Source organism: Quercus suber, unplaced genomic scaffold (assembly GCF_002906115.3).
Source record: "Quercus suber isolate HL8 unplaced genomic scaffold, Cork oak 2.0 scaffold_172, whole genome shotgun sequence".
Taxonomy (NCBI): Eukaryota; Viridiplantae; Streptophyta; class Magnoliopsida; order Fagales; family Fagaceae; genus Quercus; species Quercus suber.
The window spans coordinates 2331-27365 of NW_027069632.1; the positions used below are offsets into that span (position 1 = coordinate 2331).

At 37.0% G+C, this 25035-nt stretch overlaps 3 protein-coding genes across 4 annotated transcripts; 2 read left to right on the forward strand and 1 right to left on the reverse strand.

The window, feature by feature from the left end:
• Nucleotides 1–3934: 3934 nt before the first annotated feature.
• On the reverse strand, nt 3935–9661 carry LOC111991751 (protein FREE1). Of its 2 annotated transcripts, none has more exons than XM_065778033.1 (10): nt 8799–9661; nt 8407–8493; nt 8173–8304; nt 7875–8009; nt 7283–7348; nt 7068–7178; nt 6357–6449; nt 5562–5592; nt 4500–4570; nt 3935–4269 (listed from the first exon to the last, which is right to left on the reverse strand). In XM_065778033.1, the coding sequence occupies exons 1-10, from the start codon at nt 9387–9389 to the stop codon at nt 4192–4194; spliced, it is 1395 nt and encodes a 464-aa protein (XP_065634105.1). In that variant the 5' UTR covers nt 9390–9661; the 3' UTR covers nt 3935–4191. The 2 variants fall into 2 exon arrangements, with proteins under 2 accessions (XP_065634105.1, XP_023879319.1); XM_024023551.2 differs by having other exon boundaries at nt 7875–8006; nt 8799–9659.
• Nucleotides 9662–9902: 241 nt separating this feature from the next.
• LOC136069468 (uncharacterized) lies at nt 9903–11750 on the forward strand. The gene has a single exon (XM_065778021.1). The coding sequence runs from the start codon at nt 9903–9905 to the stop codon at nt 11748–11750; it is 1848 nt and encodes a 615-aa protein (XP_065634093.1).
• Nucleotides 11751–18560: 6810 nt separating this feature from the next.
• LOC112008221 (heavy metal-associated isoprenylated plant protein 27) lies at nt 18561–20142 on the forward strand. Its single transcript, XM_024040555.2, has 2 exons — nt 18561–18781; nt 19468–20142. Exons 1-2 carry the CDS (start codon nt 18689–18691, stop codon nt 19852–19854), a joined length of 480 nt encoding a protein of 159 aa, XP_023896323.1. The 5' UTR covers nt 18561–18688; the 3' UTR covers nt 19855–20142.
• The last annotated feature ends 4893 nt before the right edge of the window (nt 20143–25035 follow it).

The following is a 25035-nucleotide window of genomic DNA, read 5'->3' on the forward strand; positions in this document are numbered from 1 at the left end:
GAACTTCTTCTCTCTTGATCTTCATGTAATTGACAATATTCACCAAATAAGAGTGAATGATCAAAATAATATTTGGCTCTTCAAAATAATTCAAGTATGAACTTCTTGGCCAATAATAATCTTGTATTGTATGCGATAAGATTTCTTCACAATCTAAAGGATAAAATTTGATAGCAAGCATCTTTTTCATCCTTGGCCATGATCGAATTTTGTCTTTACCTTGTCGGATTCTATCAAATTGTACTCGTTCCCACCAACATAAGGCATACTTACTAAGTTTATACAAAGCAAGTCCAACTTTTCTCTCATAACAAATATTCTCATAGTCAAATAAATCCTCTTGATCAAGTAACCAATCAAGAAAATCTTCTTTTAAAAAATAACCATTAAAACTTGCAATTCTCTTGTAAGGTCTATATGAAATTTGCTTACCAATAGGTTGCCCGTGAGTTATGTCTCCGCTGCAGTTATCCCTATTATTTCCATTCTTCAACGGCGCCATCCTAGCATAGATATTTGTGAGTGCTTGTTGTACGTCACGTAATACTCGCTAAGCTATTTGTCGTTGTTGTGGTGGTGGTTACCGTCTCGCCGGTTAGCCATTAGACCAGGGCAAGTCAAGGCTCTGATACCAACTGATGTCGCGGAAGCCTGAAGAGAAAACACACACGATGCTCTCTTTGATGGACAGAAACTAAACTGTTAGTTTCTGGGTAGTAAACCTCGAATCCATGAGGGGTTCCTTGAATCCACAAGGTGATAGGTCTGGAATCCACCAGAGAACACAATAGACACAAGTTTGAATTTTTATTAATAATAAACTATGAAAAACGTTTACAGACTTAAGGGTCTATTTAAGGGCTCCTTAAAACTTGACTGACAAGAAAATATAATCTAAAATTACTCCTAATTGATACCTAACCATAACAGGAATCAAATTTGACCTAAAAAACACTAAATGCACCTAAAAACAAGGAAATAAATTCACCTAAACCTAAAATAACGTTTTTTACATAAAAATACCAAAAATATTAAATTACAATAATTAAATAGTAAATTGTGTCCTACATCAGATTTCCACGAAATCATCGTGGAAATTTCCTTTTGAATAGAAACTCATAATGCAATTGCGCCCCTGTTAGATTACTGATGGTGGAATTGCTGCGAAGTTTGCAATTTTTTATTCTTTTTTTGAAGAATCTGAATAGTGTAATCAGCAAATGGTTTAGTAGCCACGATTTATTTCTTACACTAAAATAGATTAGCATTGCCCACTCCGAAAATGGTTTCTAGGCATGGAATAAAGGCTCCTTAGGAAACTTTATCTAGTTTGATTTCAATGTACACCTTTGGTTTTCTTCTCTAAGGATTTTTCCTACAAATTACTGTTTACCGATTGAGTGAGTCTATATGGGAGCTGTAGGTGATAATATTTGTCCCTGCATTCCCATGAGTATTTCAAACTTGCCAGGAAACACACACACGAAAGAGGGGGCTGGAGAAGACTTAACTCAACATCATGAGGCACGGGTCTTCGTAGTCCAGTCATTTTTCTCTGCTAAAGTACTACACCGACATTTTTGAATCATAAAGACCAAGACTATCTTCCTCTCAAGAGAATGAGTATCAAAGACTAGAAATGGCTTGATTTAATTTCAGGCTGACTAAGAAATCCTGATTGGTTTTGCTTGCAATCGTGATTCACAAGGACCGAAACTTAAGCATTGATTAAGTCTATTCTCTCAATTTCATACTGCATATGTTAAACAGTGGGGCGCCACATTCAGGCCAGGGTGGTCGTAGGACCACCCTGACCTGAAAAAAAAAAAAAAAAAAAAGTTTATATATAATAATTTAAAATTTTTTATTTATCTATCCTTAAAAAAAATTAGGAATACTCTAAGAAAATTAGAAACACCCTCAAACTTGTCAGCACAGCATGTCATTACCTATGTCGAATGCCTAAAAAACAAATCCAACCATCGCAGAGGTCGCCCCTTCTTCTCCTTTGCTTCGTCTCAGACACTGCTAGTCTGCCTCTTCTTTCGTTTTTTACTCTAGTTTTTGCTTTCAAGTTTTTTCTTTAGTTTGCCTTTTAGGCTCTTATAGTTTGCTGACCCCACCCACTTGACAAAGCTTTGGAAATAACAAAACTCAAAATGGTGACAAAAGAGTTTGATTTTAAAATTTATTTATTGAGTCTTGCCTCTTGTGTGATCGGAATATGTATACTCTGTGAGAAATTATAGAGTGCTCTGGTGAACGACGTTATTTATCTATCATTTCACTAAAAACTTTCATTTGTTTAAAATTGTTGAATTAATAATTAATTTTTGTTTAAAAAAAAATTATAACTAACAATTTTAAACAAGTTAAAGTTTTTTAGTGAAATAGTGGACCACATCACTTGTCTACTATGTGGATATTATAATTTCTCCTAATTGTACTATTTTTGGTTGTTGTTTTTTATGTTTTAATATTCTAAAACAGTAATTGTTATGTAATAATTAAATTATTGGGGTTTCTAAAAAAAAAAAAAAACTAAGGGCTCGTTTGGTAACGTTATTTGTATTGTTTAGAAATACATGTGGATAAAAAAATATATAAAAATATGTGTAATACTGTTTAAAAACTAAAAACATGTGTTTAAACACATGTACCAAATAGGCCCTAAATGATTTGTTTTATTTGAGATTTACTTATTTGGATCAATAATTTTATATTGTATAAGAAAATATAAATATATATTATTTTTAATTTTTTTTAGAAATCCCGAAACACCCTAAAACGGTATGCCGAAATAGATTGGTACCAAAATATTTTGTTTTACTAAACAAACCGAAACAAGGTCTGAAATGATATTCATGACATTGCTTTCAGGCAAAAAGAAAAAGCTAAAAAAAAAAAAATTGTAACAGAGCAAGCCCACCCAGGAACACTCTGAGAAACAATCCTGGAGCCGTCACTGATGTTAAAACCACTAATGTCAAGCCACTAAGTTTGACTATTCAAGCCATTCCAACATGAAAAAAAAAATGTACTTGACTGTAACAGCTATAAAGAGGTACTCGATTTTACTTATATCGAGTACAACATTATATTTTTTAATTACACAAGTTTCAGGTCAGCAATGTCATGCTAGCGGCTCACTAGAAACTCGAGTTCACTAAACTCGAGTACTATTTAGAACTTGATTTTGTGGAATTCGAGTACTAAAAAAGTGGTAAATTGCTAAATATTTTCGAAACAGTGCTAGTTTGTCACAAATTTTGCCAAAACGTGATATTTGGCTACTTTCACCTTAAAATTACAACTCATTACAATACTCCACCCAAAATTCTATTGCCATAACTAATTCTATACTGATTTTCACAACTATTAGAGCTAACTGTGAGTGAGTGGTTAAAAAAGAAAAAGTGATGGGTGTATTGGGCAAGTATGTTTGTTACCAAGTGTTACCTCCCTCATTTTTTTCAAATGGTTTTTTCATCAGGACAATTTCGATTGATCCGTATGAACCTCACCCCTCCCAGTCTCTTGCCCACTGGATCTGTATTCAACTTCCCTGGGGCAATAATTCAAGCTCTCATAGATTGGGAAACATCACAGTGAAACTTGAAAAATCTTATTAGAACCCAAAAATTAGTATGCCGTGAATTTATCAATTTGTTACCAATTAACCAACTTATGCGATCACAATTTGGATGGTTTACACCAAAAAATCAAAAAGTCACCAAAATCTATAAAGCAATAATAAAAAGTAGTATACAAAGAGGATTCCATTCAGAGGCCTATATTATATCAGCTAGTCCTCAACAAAGAGGATTCGCTCTACCCTCCTTTGTGTACGATTGGTCACATTCTCTCCCTTCAATCACACTAATAAAGTTCCATGTATCCACACACAAAAGACTCCAACATTGAACACCAAAAATAAAAAAATAAAAAATAATTTAACAATATACGTTATCATTCATACAACCCATGAATGAGTAAAGAACAAAGATCTCAAAATGAATACAGGGACACTATCAGAAATAGCTATGGGGCGAAATTGATAACTTTTATCGAACAAAATATACATATTACAAGGCTGAAACAATCAACTACATACAAGGACAGTATGGAGTATGAACTCTTATGGTATATCAGTCTTGGTATTGATGTCAAGAATTAAAGAGGCATGGCAGGCTAATGAGCACTCACAAGGAACGGATGCTGGCAAACACTGCACTCGATAGTCTCAGAACCAGTGCTCGGAACCTGAACCTGAAGAAAGAATCCACATAATGGAACCACTTCAAGATTATTGTCCAAATAGAGGTGAAAACCTCGCCACACTAACTATTAAAATATTTAAAAGTAAAACAACCATTTGATGAAAGCTGTTTGACTTTCATCGAGGAAGAAGGGGAAAAAATGAAAAGAAAAGAAAAACTATTAAAGGGCAAAGGTACATGATAATAATCGGCAATAAGAAAGTGGCAAGGACAGTGAACCTTCAAATGGACAGTGCATATTGGACAGGCAACCTCGCTCATTTGCATCCCAGGTCCATCAGGCTCCAAACCTGTAAAAGTTCATATACTTTAGTGGGCAAATGAAAGATACTCCGAAAGACATAGAACTAATGATTGCATTAAGCCTGATGACCAACAAATTATGCCTCACACAACCATCTGGAATAACAATCTTTCACCAAGTAGATCTTAGGCCAAACTAGTATAGATCAGAGAGTAAAGAAATCTAGAAAACTATCAATATATCTCGTAGGCCTTGGACCATGAACCCTGCCTTGTGCCACCAACAGAGGAGTGGGGGTGCATTTTCCTAAGGTTTTGTTTGGTTGGGAAGATTGAAGTGAGAAAATAGAAAATGTAGGAATAATAGAAGAGTGAAAGGATATAAACCATTTCAGTTTTCCCTTGTGTGGTTGGGGTAATGGAAAAGTGAGCGGATAAAAAATGTAGGAATGATAAAAAGTGTAAGGATAGAAAATGTTTCGAATTTTCCCTCATATAGAGAGCATCAAAAAGTAAAATGATAGAAAATAAGATTTGAATAAATTTACAATTATACCTTATTACATCAAGAGAGGAAAGAAAAGATTGTGGTTTAAAGGGGCAAAATAGTAAAGTCCATGTAATGAACATTTTCTCCCCAACTTTTCCGAGTAATGCTAGGGACATAACTTCCACCACAACTTGCTCACGCGGCAAGTTGTGTATGGTAGAGTTATGAACCCACCACTTTTTCTCCATCACTCACAACTTGCCATGTGAGCAAGTTGTGGTGGAAGTTGTGTCCTGAGCATTATTCCACTTTTCCTCCCAAATTAGGAGGAAGGTTTCTTGGTGGGCCTAGTTGGAAAACTCCACCCGCCCCCTTTTCCATCCTCTCATTTTCACCACACCAAACAAGGGAAAACTCCCATTTTCCATCCTCTTTTACTTCATTCCCCTCCCCCACCCCCTCCTCCTTTTCTGTTTAAGTAGAACAAAGAGAAGATTGCTACCCACATTGCTACTTCTTATGAAAAAAATTTCAACAATGATGACTACCTGATTTCTTGCAATTTCTTCCCATCTCCACCTGTTACAGATCACAAACCACATGGAAAACGAGTATGCATTAGTAATCATGAATATTCAAAAGTAATGTCCCACACATTCAAAATTTGGTAATGTGACTTCTCTGCTGACATCACTTTCTCTATGCTACATAACAAATATGAGTTATCGAAGTTGATTCCTAATTTTAAAGCATAATTGATGTCAGTTGAATACAAAAATGCTAATGTGAAGACAAAGGTACATCAAGTATCTATTCAGCCCAAATCATGGTTTCATGAAAGCTTTACTCCTTGATGATTTCTGAATCACATTACATCAGCCTCATAAATTTCCACTGATTTAGCAGGCATTGCTTAGTGATCTATTAATACTGATGCACTTCCTATCATCCTCATAATTTAAGGATTATAAACAGAAACAGCCAATTTAATTATAAAACACTACTGCATTTATGGCAAGAAGACAAAAGTTTAGTTCCTACTGGCTAGAACTTATAATCCAAGTGTAAGACATGACTACTACACAATTATTATTTCTTTCTTAAAAGCAACCATTGCTTTGAAACCCAAAAGTCACCTCTACCTAGCTCTAGAGGAAACTTTGGAAGTCAACCATGCAGTTGTAAGAAAAACATCTGTAGAGAGTTGCGCAAGGCAACTTATAAAGAACCTTAAAATAAGAAGAAAACCCAACTGCTCCTAGTCTTCATGTTAAGGTTAAAAAAAAAATGCAAAATCAAAAAGGAAGCAAAGATATAGCAGCAATAATGCAATCTCATATCACCTGAAGCTTCTTTGCAAGATCTTCATGACTATGCATTTTAGCATTTCCTTCAGATGTTTCCCTCCCATAACTCAGCCTTTGAGTAACTTCAGCCTGTAAAAGAAAACCAAAAAATACAATAATTTGAAATGAGTTGAACGTGCCAATTGAGATGGAATTCATGAAATGAATTGCAGCATGAAGGGTGCATTTTTGTGATGAAGCTGGTTAGATTCAGGATTTAGGTTTAGTCCATGAGAAGCAAACAGCAATGGTTGCACCACTATTGCATGATATAACTTAAAATGGTTTTACAAGGCTGTTAGGTTCACAATTGCCACAATAATATACATAAAAGTTCAGAAAAGCAAACCTAACCCCAAAATCTGTGAGATTTGAAGGGCAGAAAATAGAACAAAAGGGTCAAACAAGATTAATATATTGTTTTTAATCTTACTACATATTTATTAAGTTTTGATACACAGTTGTTGTTATACATCCATTAATTTCTAAAATACTTCATTTGCATCTTGAGCTATGTTTATAATTTTTTCATACTGCCATATATAACATAATATGTAGAGCATAACATAATATACTATCAGCAAATTCTTAGAATTTTTTTTTTAACATCATTTTGATTTATTAAACCAACTGTTTCTCAATAAAATGATTAGGAAAATTAGATAAAACTCTATGAAAGGGAGAACCAATAATATGAGAAATTCATACCATGCATTGGTCACACACTCGAACAGGTGGAGCTTGGTCATCTGCAGTGAGAGCAATTCTTCCTTGGGTACACATATCACAAAAAATATCCCCACAATTCCTGCAGTGATGCTAAAGATGGGAAAAGGTTCTATAAGTATCATGTATAAAAAGCATGAGTACTAATCCAAGAAAATCCTGCCACTGGCAGTAAACAAATTGGTAATGACTAAAACCTTTCGCACAAAAGCTCCAAAACTTAAGCTGCATGCTGAGCACTTGTTGACTGCATCATCTGGAACCTGTTGAGAAAAGAAGGAAAAACAGAGATAATGAATTAAAATATCCACTGAGGTTGATTATTCATGCAAAATCAGAAACTATATTCAGACATGCACATTAATAGAAAAAGAAAATCATATGTAAAGAAATTCATTAAAAAGCACAAAAATGGGTACAACCTCGGTAAACAGGATATAATGACCTCAAATTTACGCGTAATAGAGAAAAAAAAATAACATACAAGCACAACAACAACAAAACACAACAAGATTTTTCCAATAATAACAAACAACAGAATAATACATCATACTCAAGCCACTTCCTGTAAATGCACTTTGATTGACAAGATAGATTTATTTTATAATAAATAAAAAATGGAGCTTAAATGTATAAATAACTTCAAACCATGTGAAAGATTCCAAATGAGTATACAAATAATATTTGTATGAGAATGTAATAGACTGGCCTCAGCATGCATACAGATTGTAAGACCATGAGTATCCTGAGCAAATTCATAAAATGTTGAAAGCAGGAGTAAATTTTTACCCAATGATCTTTCTCCTCATTCCCTGGTATTACTAAGTTCATCCAATCACCAAAGCCTTTCTTCTTCTCCAACAACTGGTCAGACGCCTTAAAAGAGTTTGAAGGTTTGTTGTTTCCACCCATCTCATTGAGCTGCTTTACAGTAAAGAGAGTGAATTTAAGCTTACATGAGTAAATCATTGCATCTCTCTCTCTCTCTTTCTTTGGTCTTATACAAACAATCACCTTGTATTTATGCCCATGTCAAACACAATGTTAAATGGTTAAAAAAAAAAAAATTACTGTCAGATCCCCTAACCTGAGCCACTGCTGCCGTCACCATGTCCAGAATGGCATTTGTAGTGTAGCTGTTTGAATACAGCCTAATACATCTTGGTTCCAAGTCAATAGAACTTTTGGCCCAAAACGCAAAGACTGATGCATCAAGAACCTATATGAGAAGGCAATTAAGTCCCAAAGAAATTCTTCAAGATATAATTTTGAAGTTAGTTAATGCCCATTGGCGCAAAAATCTCTAAAGAAACCAACTTACTTCCCATGTCGTCACCGTCTCAAGTGAGTATATTCTCAATGTCCGACTGGTGGCAGGATCAAGCATTCGGATTCCATCCAATCCAATCTATAATGGAGTCATCAAAAAAATTCAGAAGTGTAACGTGATAATCCGATTTTTAAATTGACAGTAAATGGATAAACAGAGGTTCACACAAATCCTTGCATATAATATACCAATCAAAATCCAAAATCCAACACTACGATTAGTCAATTCGAGAAATTTCTCAAGTTATAAACTTTTTGCTCAAACATTTTCCACATATAAACGCATAAATTCAAAATTTCCACACAGCTTATAAACAAACACATATTAGAGAGATTAAAATTAAATTCAAATAAAGCTGGAATTGCATTTTGATCATCACAAACCTGGCAAAGCACATCCATATCGCTCTGACCACCATTTTCAGCCAACACCTGCACGCGAAACTTCCGAACACCGCTCTTCACATCCTCCTCCTCCTCCATCTCCGTCTTCGGGATTGCTTTGATAACCTTACCCGAATGTCCCTGACCAACCCGGTCTTCCGGACCCGACATATTTATCGGCCTTCCATAATCGTCGAAAGCTAACCTACCAGAGTCCCCGGACCCGGCACTATTACCACCATCATAAGCATAAACTCCACCACCACCACCCAAAACCTCATCATAATTCGGCGTCGATGGTGCAAAATTGCTTGCGTATGGAGCCGAATACGAATTATCCGAAAACGATGGATTGGGATCAAAATTGTGGATATAGCTCGAAGGATCATAGCTTTGTGGATTTAGGGGATATGGAGGGAATGCAGAGGAAAAATCGGCATCGGAATATGGAATAGGAGGAGCAGAGGCATACGTATAAGGCATTGGATTGAGATCGTGATCAAAGCTAGGGTTAGGGTTAGGGTTTTGGAAATGGGAGTGAGGAGGTTGATAGTATTGGTAATTTGAAGCGTTGATATCGCTCTGTTGCATCTTTGAAATTCTAATCAAATCAAATCAAAGAAAAAGTAAATGAATTTTGCAAGTACAATGAGTTTTTGCGTTTTTGGTTATATTGGAGGAAAAAAAAAGGAGAGGGATTTCAAAGTTTTTGAGTTTCTGAAATTAGATTAATGGAGAGTTGAGGTTGAAGCTTCAGGGGAAGAGAAGAGAGAGAGAGACTCGGAATTGTTTTTTCTTTTTCTTTTTTTTTTTGATGGAGAGAGAGAGACACGGAATTTTTTTTTTTTTGTTAGAAAGAGAGACACGGATTTGATCGTTTATTAAATTATAAGTTAGAGATAACCGACTCATTATCCAAAAAAAAGTTATAACCGACTCGCGCCAATTTCCGTTGACTGTCCAGTCCGGGTCCACTCTGAGCTATTAGAGATTGAAGACGTGGCGATAGTCTATTGGTTTTTAGAACAATACTCTGTTTCCTTGAAATGGATACTAGAGCTAGTACTCATCCAATGGTATTGAAATTTGGTAGAGAGCAAGTGAATGGCATCTCGCTCTAAGCCCCGTGGTCTATCTAGAGAAGAGGAAGTAGAACTCGCCAGGAGCAATAAGAAGGTCAAGGATGGTCACCACGCCGGCTTCAACGACGGATTCAGTGAGAGTGGCCCCTCTCAGGACCAGCAGACTGCGTGGGTTTCCTCAAGGAAATCTTTTAGAGACAAGCTGGTAGGAGTAATACCAGGTGCCTACGCCAAAGCTTTCGACTTTACAGACTTTATGGAAGCAGAGGATGAAGCGGAGTCAGATGAAGAGGTGGAGGACCTTCGAGAAGGCCTTGCTGCCGTGACTCTGACCAGAGAAACCAAACGCCGTATCAGGGGTCCCTGGTCAAAAGCACTGATTATTAAGCTTTATGGGAAATCCATGGGTCTTCAATACCTTCATGACAAGCTAAATTTTCTCTGGAAGCCTTCTGGGAGAATAGTCTGCGTGGATTTGGGAAATGGATTTTACTCAGTCCGTTTTTCACTAAAAGAAGACATGGATGCTGTTCTAGAGAAAGGACCATGGTTCATCGGTGGGCATTTTCTGTCCATTAGGCCATGGGAGCCATTCTTTAAACCATCCACAGCGAATGTTTCATTGATAGCGGTATGGGTCAGACTCCATGAACTTCCTATGGAGCTTTATGAAACTGAGGTTCTTAAACATATTGGTACATCCATAGGCAAGGTGCTCCGGATTGACACTCACACTGCCATGGAAGCTAGAGGGAGATACGCTAGATTATGCATTCAAGTTGATATTAACAAACCACTTATCAACACCATTCTCATTGGCAAGTTTGAGCAGCCCGTTATGTATGAAGGAATACATGAGTTTTGTTTTTCCTGTGGTAGAATAGGCCACAAAAGAGACTCATGTCCGTACACCGTTAAAAACCCAGAAACACCATTGGCAGACCCTCAGGCAAGTGAAGGTGGAGCCGCTAGTAGGAAGCAGGCCACAAGCCCACACATGTTGCATGACACAGCCAGCACCACTCCTGGCAGTGGTACGAAAAAGGACAAAGGAGCAGATTTGGAGGATGATAGGTACGGCCCGTGGATGATTGTGACACGTAGAAGGCCTGGGCAGAGGAGGTACAAGAATTCCGTTAGTTCAGAGGTCCCCACGAGACAGGTGTCAGGCATGGAGTCTAAAGATAATAGACACGGTCTTACCAACAATTTTACCAAGTTGGGCCGTAATGAGGAATTGGGCACTGAACCAAAAGAGAAATTCTTATATAATGGGCCAACGAAAGTGGGTCTTGCGCTTAAAATTAATTCTGATGAGAAAACCCAAGTGGAGCACCTTACTCGGTCAAGCCCGTCTGTCAAGGGCAAAAAGGAAATTGCGAGGAGCAGGGCATCCAAGACTATCACTGGATCAGCCGCAGGGAGAGTTGAAAAACATCACCCAACCTCCTCTGTAACTGAGTCCTTGCTGATTAACAATAGTACCAGAGTTGGCTTGGATGGGTCTTTCCAATTTACTGCCTCAACCAGCGCAGATGTGGGAGACCAAGTGCAAAGAAATACTCTTGGTGCACCAGACGAAGAAGTGCGAGGAAATCGGTGCAAAGATTATGGTCGTAATGGGTTGCTTTGGAAGGAAAAGAAGGGTGATTGTGTCAATGGAGATGGGGGTTTATTGGAAGAAGGTACCTCATCTCTTAATGAGCCCACAATTGAGCGAGATCAGCATATTCTTTATGGTGAGGGGGATGATCGCCAGAGAAATGAAGCAAACCCGATCCTTATGGCTGGAGACAGGGCAGGAAAAGGGATTAATGGAGAAGAACGGATGGAAGTGGAGGAAGAAAACGGCCCCACCATCCCTGCATGATGAGTCTTCTTACTTTCTCTATCTTTTTATTTATGAATATTATTATTTGGAATAGTAGGGGTGTTTTGAAACCCAATTTTCAAACTTATGTTAGGGAGCTTACTCAGAATCATAATCCTGCTTTGTTGGTGATTACGGAAACCCGATTAGGGGGTGACAGAGCTAAAGAGATAACTGATCGTCTTCCTTTTGAGGGAGCCATCCACTCTGAGACGATTGGCCACTCTGGAGGTATCTGGTTACTGTGGAATTCTAATATGGTTGAGGTTGTGCAACTTGCTAGTACGGAGCAAGAAATTCATGTGGAAGTAAAGGTACTTTGCTCTAGTTTATCCTGGATTTTCTCCGCTATATATGCTAGCCCTAGGAATGCAGAGAGATGTGTCCTTTGGGAAAATTTAGCTAGAGTTGCGGAGTTGCATAATAAACCTTGGGTGATAGCCGGGGACTTCAATGAGCCACTCTCAGAGGGTGACAAGTTTGGGGGTAGGCCAGTGAGTTTTTCTCGATCCCTCCTATTTAAGGAGTGCCTGGACAAATGTAACATGGTGGATATGGGTTTCAATGGGCCGAAATATACCTGGTCTAACAGAAGAGATGTCACTAATCTGATTCAAGAAAGAATAGATAGGTTTTTTATGAACCCAAGTTGGTGTTTGCTATATCCAGATGCCAAAGTGTCTCACCTTACTAGATGTCATTCTGACCATTGTCCAGTTCTTTTGGAAACCAGCCCTAGGAGAGCCGTTCACTTGAGCAGACCCTTTAGGTTCCAAAGTTTCTGGCTCTCTGACCCCTCATTCCCAAATGTGGTGAATCAGGCTTGGAGACAACCAAGAAAGCTCCCAGAGGCTATTGAAAAATTCTCCAAAGAAGCTAGCTCATGGAACAAAAACCACTTCGGGAACATTTTTGGCAAGAAGAGAAGAATTATGACTCGACTTAAGGGTGTCCAATCGGCATTGGCTTCCAATCCCTCTTCCTCCCTTATTGATCTCGAAAATCACTTACTGAGAGAATTGGATGTTGTGCTTGATCAAGAAGCTGAATTATGGGCTCTTAAATCCAGGATCAACTGGATGGTGCTGGGTGATAGAAACACCTCCTTCTACCATGTTTCTGCTCTTGCTAGAAGAAAGAGAAATCTCATTTCATCAGTTAAGAATGAGGTAGGAGATTGGCTGCTAGAGGAGCGAGAGGTCATGAATCATTTTAGAGAGGGATTTATGAATCTGTACTCCACTTCTCAAGAGTTTGCTGGTTGGGGAATTGATTATCACTCGCAATGGCAACCAAAGCTCACAGACGAAGAGAAGGACAGCATTAATCATATGGTGACAGATGAGGAAATCACTACAGCCCTTTGGTCCATGAAGGCATACAAGGCCCCTGGACCGGATGGTCTCCATGCCGGCTTCTTTCAGAGGTTTTGGCTCATTGTAGGGGATTCGGTTAAGGAGGAGATAAAGCTAATTTTTGAGAATAGGAAAATCCCGGAGTACCTCAACAGAACTAACATTGTGCTTATCCCGAAGGTGCAAGGGCCAGAATCCATTAATAACTATCGCCCCATAAGCCTGTGCAACTCAGTCTACAAGATCATTACTAAAGTCATTGTCAATAGAATAAGACCTTTCTTGGATAGGCTTATCTCTCCCTGCCAATGTGCTTTCGTCCCAGGTAGAAGGGGAGTGGACAACGCGATTATCGTGCAGGAGATTATTCACACTATTGGCAAAACAAAAGGGAGAGTGGGATACATGGCTGTGAAGATTGATTTGGAAAAGGCCTATGACAGGCTCGAATGGAGTTTTATAAGGGGAATGTTAAGAAGATACAATCTGCCCAGTAATCTTATTGAGCTAATTATGAGTTGTATTTCAACAATCTCAACTTCTATTCTCTTTAATGGGGGTAATTTAGACTCCTTCTGCCCATCTAGAGGTATAAGACAAGGTGATCCTATCTCTCCTTATATCTTTATCCTCTGTATGGACTTCCTTGGTCAGCTGATCCAAGAAAAATGCGAGGCTAAGAAATGGTGTCCAGTGAAAGCTTCAAGGAGCGGCCCTTCCTTCTCTCACCTATTCTTCGCCGACGATCTTGTTCTTTTTGCCAAGGCCAACTCCGACAACTGTTTAGCCATCAGGGAGGTCCTAGATACGTTCTGCAATCTTTCAGGACAATCCTTGAGTGTAACTAAATCTAGAGTATTCTTCTCCCCAAATGTCAGCCAAGATAACAGAGAGGTCTTAAGCGACATACTCGGATTCCAACAGACATCTTGTTTAGGGAGGTACCTTGGATTTCCCATTAAGCACCAAGGAAGGGCGAACCAGGATTTCAGTTTTGTCTTGGATAGGGTGAAGAGGAAGCTTGCGGGTTGGAAGGCAAATCTGCTGTCCATGGCGGGTAGAGCAGTCCTTATTCAAGCATCATCCTCAACCATCCCCGCCTACGTCATGCAAAGCAATTTACTACCTGAGAAGGTTCTGGAAGGAATTGATAGAGTTAACAGAAACTTTTTGTGGGGATCTACGGAGAATAGCAAAAAGATGCATTGGGTAGGATGGAAGAAGGTAACCAGACCGAAGGAGGATGGTGGACTGGGGCTTCAAACAGCAAAAGGGAGGAACACAGCACTCCTTGCTAAATTAAATTGGAGATTCCACACAGAAAGTAATGCTTCTTGGGCAAAGGTCTTGAAACTGAAATATTGCAACCGCCAACGTCTCAATGCCAGGAATGAGAACATGCTGCCTAGCTCCAGAACTTGGAAAAGCTTAAAAAAGGGAGAAGTCATCTTTAAGAAAGGGGTTAAATGGACTCCGGGTTATGAAAGCAATCTTGATTTCTGGAATGATAACTGGTCCAATTTTGGTCCATTGAGGAATGTCATTCAAGGCCCCCTAACCTGTAGTTCCTCCAAGTTAAAAGTTAAGGATGTGAGAGTCTCAGGAAGCTGGAATTGGCCAATCATTCAAATGGACCTCCCTGTTGATATCATAAGGGAGCTTCAAGCCACTCCGATTCCCATTACTGCCAGGATAGAGGATAGACTAGCCTGGAAATTTTCTACCAAAGGAGATTTTGATCTTAAAAGTGCCTACCATTTATCCTTAGAGCCCACAGTGGAAGTGCCCTTCAAGGGGAAGTGGGTTTGGAAGCTGAAGACCTTGCCGAGAATCCAAGCCTTTGTGTGGAGATGTATGCACCAAAGTATTGGGGTCAATCTGTGTCTCTTGGCAAGAGGAATTCTAACTGATCCCAGGTGTCCCTGCTGCCAAGGTGAACCTGAGACTATCTTACATGCCCTCCGTGACTGTCCAATAAGTAAGAGTGCCTGGGTCAAGCTGGGAAAGCAGTCTACAGACTCTTCCTTCTTCTCTGCTAATCTACATGATTGGCTTATAACTAATGCCAACTCTCAAGCTATGCATCACCAAGGCCCAGGTCAGTGCCCGTGGTATCAAGTTTTCCTTTTTGCAATCTGGCTTATTTGGAAAAGTAGAAATCAATGCTTGTTCAATAACAAAAACCCAAATCCCAATATTGTCAATGAGATTTTAGACCGTGCCTTTGAATTCACTCATTGTGCTTGTACTACTCTGGAAAAGAAAAGGAGGATTATGATGAGCATCCGATGGGAGAAACCATGTAGTGGATGGGTTAAACTTAATACAGATGGTTCGTCTTTAGGAAACCCAGGCTTAGCTGGTGGAGGGGGCCTGATTAGAGATGAAAATGGTGATTGGGTAGTTGGTTTTGCTAGGAGAATTGGGGTTGCTAGCAGCTTTATGGCTGAACTGTGGGCCCTTCGTGATGGTCTTCTCCTATGTATTCAATCCCATGCCCAAGCTGTCATAGTTGAGATGGATTCCAAAGATATTGTTGATAATCTCACTACTCATGCTGCAGCTAGCACTATCATGTCTGCTATTATGGAAGATTGCAAGCAGCTAGTTGCTCAAATCCCCCAAGTAAGGTTCAACCATGTCTACAGAGAAGGGAATAAGTGTGCAGATTTTCTTGCTAAACTAGGTGCCTCCCTTGAGGTTGATTTTAATGTGTTTTCAAGTCCACCTGTGGACCTTTTGAGCTTGTGGGAGGCAGATGCCCGTGGTCTGTATTGTAACAGACTCTGCCCTGCCCCTGCTTTTGCTGTTTAGTTTCTTGTGTTTTAATTCCTTTCTAACAAAAAAAAAAAAAAAAAAAAAAAAAGATACTAGAGCTCACTGAACTTGAACGTTGTGGATTATTCCTCATCTTGCTTACGCCGTAAGCATTTCAATTCGTCAATGCCAAGAATTAAAAAATATATATATGTATGCATATAATTATTTTACACCACTTAATATTATTTAATTAAATATAAATTTTAACAAATTTATCGTTAGATTATATTATTTTCGTATATTTTTTATACTTACAAAATTTAAAAATGATCAAAAATCAATGACAATATCATCTATCAATTGTTTAAATTCGAGTTTTTGTAATTTAAATAATGCATAAAATATGAGTTTATGAATCAAATGGTAAATTACATCCGATTGGCATGAAAATTGACATGTATGCTAAAAACATATAAAACATGCAATTCAACAGTGAGATTCTCAACATATGAATTCTATAACAAGTTATTAATTGATGTAACATTATTAAGAATTACACTAAGTATAACTTGATCCAACTCATTTTTAATATATATATATATATATATATGTATAATATAATATGATAGTATATAATACGAGTTTTGTAACTTAATTCTATTATCTTGTCTCTTTTAAGATCCTTTTGTATTTTTTGAAACAATAAAACATTTAAAAAGAAATTAGAACAAACATATTTTAAACCCTATAGTTTAGTGCTGTTTTAAATTAAACCATGAACCTCAAAAGTTTTTATCTAGCATCTATTTTGTCTTAACAAAAAATAAATAGAATAGGAAAAATAATTTTTAATACACTAGCTATAAGTCTATAACTTAATTATCTATCAGGATGTAACCCGATCGACTTATTTTTAAACTCTGAAAATCACCTAAGATTTACTCCATACTAGATATTACAATTATTTCTCTTGATTTTAAAATCAGAGGTTGCCACAAGTTCTCTTAAATAAGCAAAATTGTATTGTCATGCAAGAGTCCAAATCTTCTGTCCCACTTTTCCTGCTCCACTCTATACTCTACCAATAAATACTTGCTACGTGTTCACCTAATTAATTAAATATTATCATTATTGACTTATTAATACTACAGTTATTAATTAATAGTAGTATTTAATTAATTAGGTGAATACGTGGTAAGTATTTATTGATGGAGTATAGAGTGGAGTTAGAAAAGTTGGACAGAAGATTTGGACTCATCATGCAATGATGTTGAAGGACCCGTAGGCCTTTTTGTTGTGTCCATACTGTTTAGACGTATGTGTAACTGATGTGGAGCTCTTGGTTTAGGTGATTTTCTTTTCCTTTCCCCATAATTTGTTTAGTTTCTTTCTTTCTTTGTGATACTTGATTTCAGTCACTCCAAACACTAAATGGGAAAAATATTTTTCAAAAATCTATTTACGTTATGTTTGTTTCAATGGAAAACCTTGCGTAAAAATAGATTTTCATGTTCTCCAGTATTTGGTAACATTAGAAAAAATGAGTTAAAAGAAAATTATCTTTAGTCAACATAAAAAGTATGGCTTATTTTTAAAAAAAATTTTCATCTTTTTTTTTTTAAAAAAAATAACTGTATCTCACAGCAAGCTAAATAAGGAAAGGAAATTGTTTTTTTTTTAACTCATTTAAAGTTACTACTAAAAATAGAAAAATGAGATAGTTTTATAAAAATAAAATTTTAAAAAAGACTAATTTTCTAGAAAACCTTATTGCCGAAACAAACAATTTTATTAATTTTCTAGAAACCATTATTGCTTAAACAAACAGTTTTAATAAAACAAATGCAGTTTTATTAATTGTCTTCTTTCTTGTATAAAAAATAAATATTATCTCGGTACAAAATCCCTTTCATCAGTAATTTAACACTAATAAATCCCATTAGATTGCTGTGATCATCCGACCTTGAATGTTTCTTATAAAAAATAAAAGGAAAAAAAGATTATGAAAAATTATAAATTTCACTTCTCTTTTGGGCCGCAACTCTTCACCATTACTTTATTCTTATTCTTTTTATATATAGTCATTGCTCAGCATGCAATTTAGACCTATTTCTTTTTTCTTTTTTTTATACAACCTGTTCATTTATTAATTGTAATTGAAACACAACACATTTTAGTGATGAATTTTTCAGCTAGGAAGGTTTTATGGAATTAAACTTGGAAATTTTATTTGCCGATTCTATGCAAAGTGCAAACTTATTCTTGGCTTAAAGGTCAATAAAAGCCAACCCCGTTTGTTATTAATTGCAAGTACTAGAAATGGCTAGTCTGAAATGGTCGTCAAAATCAGAGAACATGCATGGGAACTTTCTTGTTGTTTTCCTTGGTAATCCTAATAATCATTATCTTATCTAATGAAAAGATTCAAAAGACGTGGCAACAATCCATTATGGCTACTGCTACTAGAAAATTCCAGCTGGTAATAAAATGAAGTTTTTTATTTTTTTAATGGGAGAGAGCAAGAGTGATAATAAGCCAAAACTTCTGGGGAGATGATAACGTGTAAGTTTCGGAGTCGCCCACGTGCACGAATGATAAACACACGTGTGTCTCCATGAAGATTTATACACGTACACAAATATTAGAATTGCCGCATTGTCTCATGTGGTTTATTTATGGGATATACAAACCTCACTCACTTTCCTAAAAACTCATTTGAAGTCCTCTCTGTTGGAATCATCTTTGAATCACTTTGAACCCTTTAGGCGTTATTTTTTTTTTCTTTTGACAGTAACCCTTTTGGCGTTTTAAGCTGTCTCAGTGATGGGTTTTCTGGATTATGTCTCCGAACTCTGTGACTGTGACTGGCACCTGTGGTACAGTAGCAAAAAGCTCAAAAAACACAAGCAACTTCAGGTATATACATACACCTATAAACACCATTCCAATATTTGCTTCATCTTCACCATATATTTCTTGTTTTCAGTACTTTTAGCTTGTTAATTTGGATACTATAACTAATCTTATTCTTTAAAAAAAAAAAAAAACCACCTGCTTTAGTGTTAAGGATAGAACAAAGTAACTAACACAGTTTCTTTCACAATGGCTAAGGTAATCCACCATTAATAGTGGACACTGACACTAACAAACCTATCATTTATTCTTTATATAACTCTAACATTAGTAATTGTAAAATTTATTGTAAAAAAAACTATATTATTAGCATGATTATAATGATATTAATACAATCATAAACTTATAATTACTAATCTCTCCGTCTTTTTTTTTTTTTTAATTTTAAATGTCTCAAAATATTATCTTATTTTTAAAAATAAAAATTATTAATTTATTAATATTTTATTATATTTTTATTAATTTAATTTTTTAATAAATTTGTTTGAAAACTTATACATTTTTAAAAAGATAAATAAAATAATAAAGGATATTTCTTTAAAAAATTTGATTTTTCGGATAAAAAAATTGAAAGGGAGGGAACCCTCACACTCGACTATTTCAGCAAATTTCAGCAAGTGTAAAGTGAAATCTGTTGTATAACATGATTGTAATGATAGTAGTGCAAAACCTTTTGTTGATGATTTTAGACGGTGGAGATAAAGGTGAAAATGGACTGCGAAGGTTGCGAAAGGAGTGTGAAAAAATCAGTGAAAGGTATGAAAGGTGTTACACAGGTGGAAGTGGATCGGAAGATGAGCAAGCTGACGGTGATTGGGTACGTAAACCCCAAGAAGGTGTTGGAACGTGTCAGATATCGAACGGGGAAGAAGGCTGAGTTCTGGCCCTACGTGCCTTACGATGTTGTCCCGCACCCCTATGCGCCAGGTGCGTATGATAGGAAGGCCCCACCTGGGTACGTGCGGAATGTGCTGGATGATCCACAGTATTCCTCTCTCGCACGTGCCAGTTCTTTGGAGGTCAAGTACACGACGGCGTTTAGCGATGAAAACCCCGATGCCTGTGTAGTCATGTGAAACATTTAGAGATTTTTATCGTTGTTTATATATTGTAGAAATATGGCTGGGTTAAAAAGTATTGTGAAAATGATTGTATAAACACTCCTACTAAACTCCTCCTTTGTTGCTGTGTACCTGTGTATATGTGTACTATTTATCAAAGGAGGTGCTTGTAATTTTTTTTTTTTTTGGGGATTATGGATATGGATGTATATAGATTGCCATGGACGCTGGGACTATGAAATTTTATGAAAGTCTCATGTTTGATTATTATCAATGGAAATGCTTGCGAAACTAATTAAGAAAGGTCCTTTGAATTGAAATTGTATTTTACTATAAGTGATGTTATCGCATGCTGGCATGTTTATTAAGTATTATTTTGGTTTTGAATCACAAATGTATTTGTGATTTTGAGAAAGAAACAAGAAAAAGCTATGAAGCATGGGTGCGTTTTGGGACTCGGGTGCGGGTGCGAGTGCGGGACTCGGCAATTTTTAAAAAAAGTGGGTGCGGGTGCGGCAGGACTCGGTGATTAAAAAATTATTAAAAATATTTTTATTTATATTTTTAATATATTGCTAAGCCAAGTTCGCAGATTCACTTACAAATCACATATTCACAAATTACTAAAAGTTAAAACTATTAACTAAATAAAAGTATAAAACTATAGCAGTGGCACTGATTTATGTCTAGATGTTTGCTTGATATTGGACCATGGACCAGATGGTAGGTGGGAAGTTAAGTGGTCTAAGTCTAGGAAGTGGGCCAAAATGTTAAGCCCACAGAAGATTATTTTAAGTCTATAACCCTATTCAACCCAGTCAAAGCCAAACAAGTCCACACTTTTAAACCCAAGCCCATCTTTGTCTGGTGGCCCAAAACAACAGCTCACTTCCTCCTCTTCTTTTCCAGCACACGAAACCAAAATCCCAGGGATATCTTTGGCATCAGTCAGTCGATGCTTCCTGAAGCTGTTCTCGGTTGCTGTCCGACACTAGCCCACTTGACAAAGGTCGCCGATGAAGCCGATAATGAGATTATCGGCTCCGATGAGACCAGGAATGCATCGGCAAAGACCTCCGATGGTGAAGAGAATTTGCAACGAGACATCCAATTGATTCTTCAGCGCGAATCGGCACGAGTCCTCGCCGCGTCGGCGCGAGTCGGCGAAAAAAAAAAAAACCACGTGGCAGACGCGGCCCGACACGGGGTCAGCGGCGTCCCTCGCGCGTCGCCGCGTCGCACCGCGTCTGACGCGGGTGCGGCGCCTCTGGCGCCGCGTCCGTGCTTCCTAGAGAAAAAGTAGTCTTTTGATCTACTGCAGAATAAAGTTTGTCATGGCTAAGATCATCTCTTGAAGACTTACATATCTTAGAAAAACAGAACATATAATTAATTACATAACTGCATGTTGTCTACTCTATATATATATATATATATGTGTGTGTGTGTGCGCCTTTGCTCTTGCCTCCTGATTGCTTTTTTTGCCTTCTCTTTATTCTGGCGGTTGAACCTCCAAAGAGAAGGAGAGAAGGCCAAGAAAGAAAAGAAGAAAGAGAAACAGTGGGAGAAGAAAGAAAAGGAGAAGGCCTGGAAAAATGGACAAATTGATAATAAGAAGCATAGACATAAAAAAAGGCAAAAGGAGAAAAGGAGCCAGGAAAGTCAGAAAGGAGGAGACCAACAAAAGGGAGGAGAAAATGAAGCATAAACTCTTGAGAAGATTAGCCTTACAGAAGAAGAACATGGCAATCTTGTTGATTCCAAGAATGAAAGCTCAGTCCCTAATGGCAGAGCATATATAATTCTGATGATTACATGCTTCTTCCTTATTAGTTAGAGAGGCTTTTTAATACTTCCTTATTAGTTAGAGAGGCTTTTTAATACTTGGGTTTGTTAACTTGCACGGCAGTGATAGTCTTTCTTCAAATTTTTAAAAGAGTATTCTTAAGAGAACATTCTTGTTCTTCCCGAAATATGGGTTGAATTATTCTCGGTGCTAAAAGTGTGAAAAGGTTTGTTACAAGAATTTTGGCCATTCCCTTGCTTTCATGCTTTTGGGGCAACTCTTGCTTCACTTGGTGGAGTTTAATTTTGTTCCAGAGATTACTTTACAAAGAAGAATTTTCTTTATGTTGGAGGATAATAATGTATTAATATTGTACCACAGATTCAATTCTCTCCCTCTCGACTAAAAGATTAGAAATCTATTAATGAAATTGAATATTTGTTACATCAGCCAATAGAATGGCATTATAAGTTTATAACACGAGTGTATTTTTTTCATTTGCTCAATAGAAATTTAAATAATTCACATATCTTGTTAAGAATGTAATTGAAGTAATTCTTTGTGTATCACTTGAAAGTGGTTATTCTTAACTTAATAATGGTCACTTTATATAATTTATTGAAAATCTAATTCGGTAAATTCTTTGTCATTATTTATGATTTAACAATTAACATTTGACAATATATCTTTACATTTGAGAAAAATGAAAAAGGAAATAGGCCACATAGAGTTCCACTTAGAGTAATCATAAATTTGCTTTTACCTATGACACAATTAGCAATCATATTCACTAGGATTTATAATGAGAATACCACTTAAACCTTATCTCTGTCTTCTCTCAATTTCCATTTCTAAGTGATTAAAGTATTGAACTCCACAAATGTTCATCTTAATGTTTAAATTCAAGACCTCATTTTTAAAAAACGGATAGAGTCAATCTTATGGTAGAGATTTAAACTTTCATGAATTTACACATTGTGTCATGCTATTTAAAGAATGTGACACTATCTATATCATTAGAGTCATGATGAAAAGATACTCCATTTAAGCAAATGGAAAGGATCTTAATATCATTAAAAGAAAACAATTAGTACATAAATTACTTTTTTAAAAACAATTATTTATCATTGAGTATATGACCAAAAAAATAGGAACTTCACATCTCTTTTTTTTTTTTTTAAATGAAAAAATAATTATTAATATCTCTTTCCCCCTGTTATATGGATAATAAGCTCTATTTGTTTGTGTAAAAAATATTTATTTAATTTGATGAAAAAATTTAATTAATAGATAATCTTTTATTTGTTTGAATTAAATGGAAAATAATCCAAAAGATACTAAAATGATTTTATAATTTTGAGAAGTTGAAACATTTTCCATATATTCTTTTATTTCTTTTTTTTTTTGACATTGCAATCACTATTTGCAACAATGCTATTTTCATCATTGTTGTTGCCATTACCATCACCATCACCATCTTCAATGTCACCACCACTCTTACCAGAACCTAGGAGTGGCTATAGACCATGATTGGGTTAGGTAAATCCAAACTTGATAGAAAATTTTACCTGTAGATACTCAATCCCACTACCAGACTGATACCTGAGCCCTATTTTTTGTAGTTTTATTTATTTATTTTTAGATTTGAAATTTAAAATTTTTAAGTTTAAAAAAAAAAAAAAAAAACTTGTCCTCATGTCCTGTAGAATTATTATTATTTTAATAGGAACAAAATCTTTAATTTTACTGTTTGTACTTTGTAGTCACCAAACAATTGTGTATGTAAATTATGTCTACAATATTTTCACAATAAATTTTAAGTGGCAGATTGTTACTGTGGGGTCCGTGGGCCTGATAGCCTCAGTCCTTCATATAGCAGGCCCAAGGCCCATGCCGAGGAGCGCAAGCTATTTCTGAGGAGAAAGGGGGGAAGCCTGTTCTCTTGAATCCACGCCAAGGACACCTTGTCCTCGGCCTGACAAGAGTGATTTCGGGGAGTGGCTAACCCCAAGGTAAGCTGTCACTCTCGCATTTAATGCACTCAACTAACCCCCCTGGCCGCATTAATGGAGAGGTAACCCCTTGGCAGGATAACGTTGGTCAGAGTGAGCCACTTGAGTATTGATAAAGCTTCTGATGGATGACGACCAGAAAAAAGGCGAATAGACAATCAACAGATGGAAGCAAAAGATAGGAAGATTAAAACTATAAAAGAAGAGCAGTAAAGTCAAAAAAGGGGGGGGGGGAAAAGAAGGGCCTCCTCGGCCACAGGCCGAGGAGCATTCCCTCATTTGTAAGAAAACACTCAGCCATTTTTAAAGATAAGTTTGGGCATGGTGATCAACGGCCAGCACCTAAGCCTGTCAGCCCACTCTCTATAAATGTATTGTTTGGGCTTGTTGGGCTGAAAACCCAACACTCAATTCAAATTGAGTCCCTACAATTGGCGCCGTCTGTGGGAAGGATTAGGGTGCTGGCCGGTGCACCAGGTAAACGTTCCAAGTTATAAGTATTTGTTTTACAGTAGGTTGAGTAAGATAAGGTTCTAAGTTCTAAGTGTTTGTTTTACGGTAGACTGAAAAAGATAACGTTCCAAGTTATAAGTATTTGTTTTACAGTAGATTGAGTAAGATAAGGTTCTAAGTTCTAAGTGTTTGTTTTACAGTAGATTGAGTAAGATAAGTTCTAAGTTCTAAGTGTTTGTTTTACGGTAGATTGAAAAAGATAACGTTCCAAGTTATAAGTATTTGTTTTACAGCAGATTGAATAAGATAAGAGTTCTAAATTTTAAGTATTTATTGTAAAAAAAAAAAAAAAAAAAAAAAAAAAAAAAAAAAAAAACGAAAACGAAAGAGAAAACAAAAGATCTTGATATTATTAGTTCAAACGTAGAAAAATTACATATTACAATCAGAGGCTCAGGTAGGCCTGTATTACAAGTAAATTTACAAGCTAATAGCCACCTGCTATTCCTAGCTACTCCTACAATCAGAGGCCCAGGTGAAGCCGCCCCAAGGGAGAACTAGCCGGAGGGAAGTGTCAACTCGTGCTTTTATTTGGCACCAAGAGAATGGGAGAGCTTGACACATGGTGGAGGAGGTGAAGGACAATCATGCCCTCAGGCCCCAACCACTCCCTCCTCGGCTGGGCAGAGCTGGAACAGAGAGAGGAGCAGACGCAGGGGCTCGGGGGACCCTCCCCCGTGATGTTCCCTCGATTCTCTCCATTCCGCTCGAGTGTTGGCCATTGGAGACGGCAACACTCGAGCACCGCCCATGAGGTGAATTCATGCGCCTTCCTCGTCGGGGTGTGCTCCGAGGAAAGACGTGAGGTTCTTTAACAACACCCCTCTGGGATACCTCGAAGGGCACCATCAGGATTACGCCTAGACTCTGCCGCACCGAAAGCCC

Coding starts and splice junctions, on each gene's coding strand:
- LOC111991751 (XM_065778033.1), bottom strand. CDS start 9,389: ATGCAACAGAGCGATATCAACGCTTCAAATTACCAATACTATCAACCT. Junction 5,593..6,356: donor ATCTTGCAAAGAAGCTTCAG/GTGATATGAGAT, acceptor GATCTGTAACAG/GTGGAGATGGGAAGAAATTG. Junction 4,571..5,561: donor AAGAAATTGCAAGAAATCAG/GTAGTCATCATT, acceptor GAACTTTTACAG/GTTTGGAGCCTGATGGACCT.
- LOC112008221 (XM_024040555.2), top strand. CDS start 18,689: ATGGGTTTTCTGGATTATGTCTCCGAACTCTGTGACTGTGACTGGCAC. Junction 18,782..19,467: donor AAAAACACAAGCAACTTCAG/GTATATACATAC, acceptor TGATGATTTTAG/ACGGTGGAGATAAAGGTGAA.
- LOC136069468 (XM_065778021.1), top strand. CDS start 9,903: ATGGCATCTCGCTCTAAGCCCCGTGGTCTATCTAGAGAAGAGGAAGTA.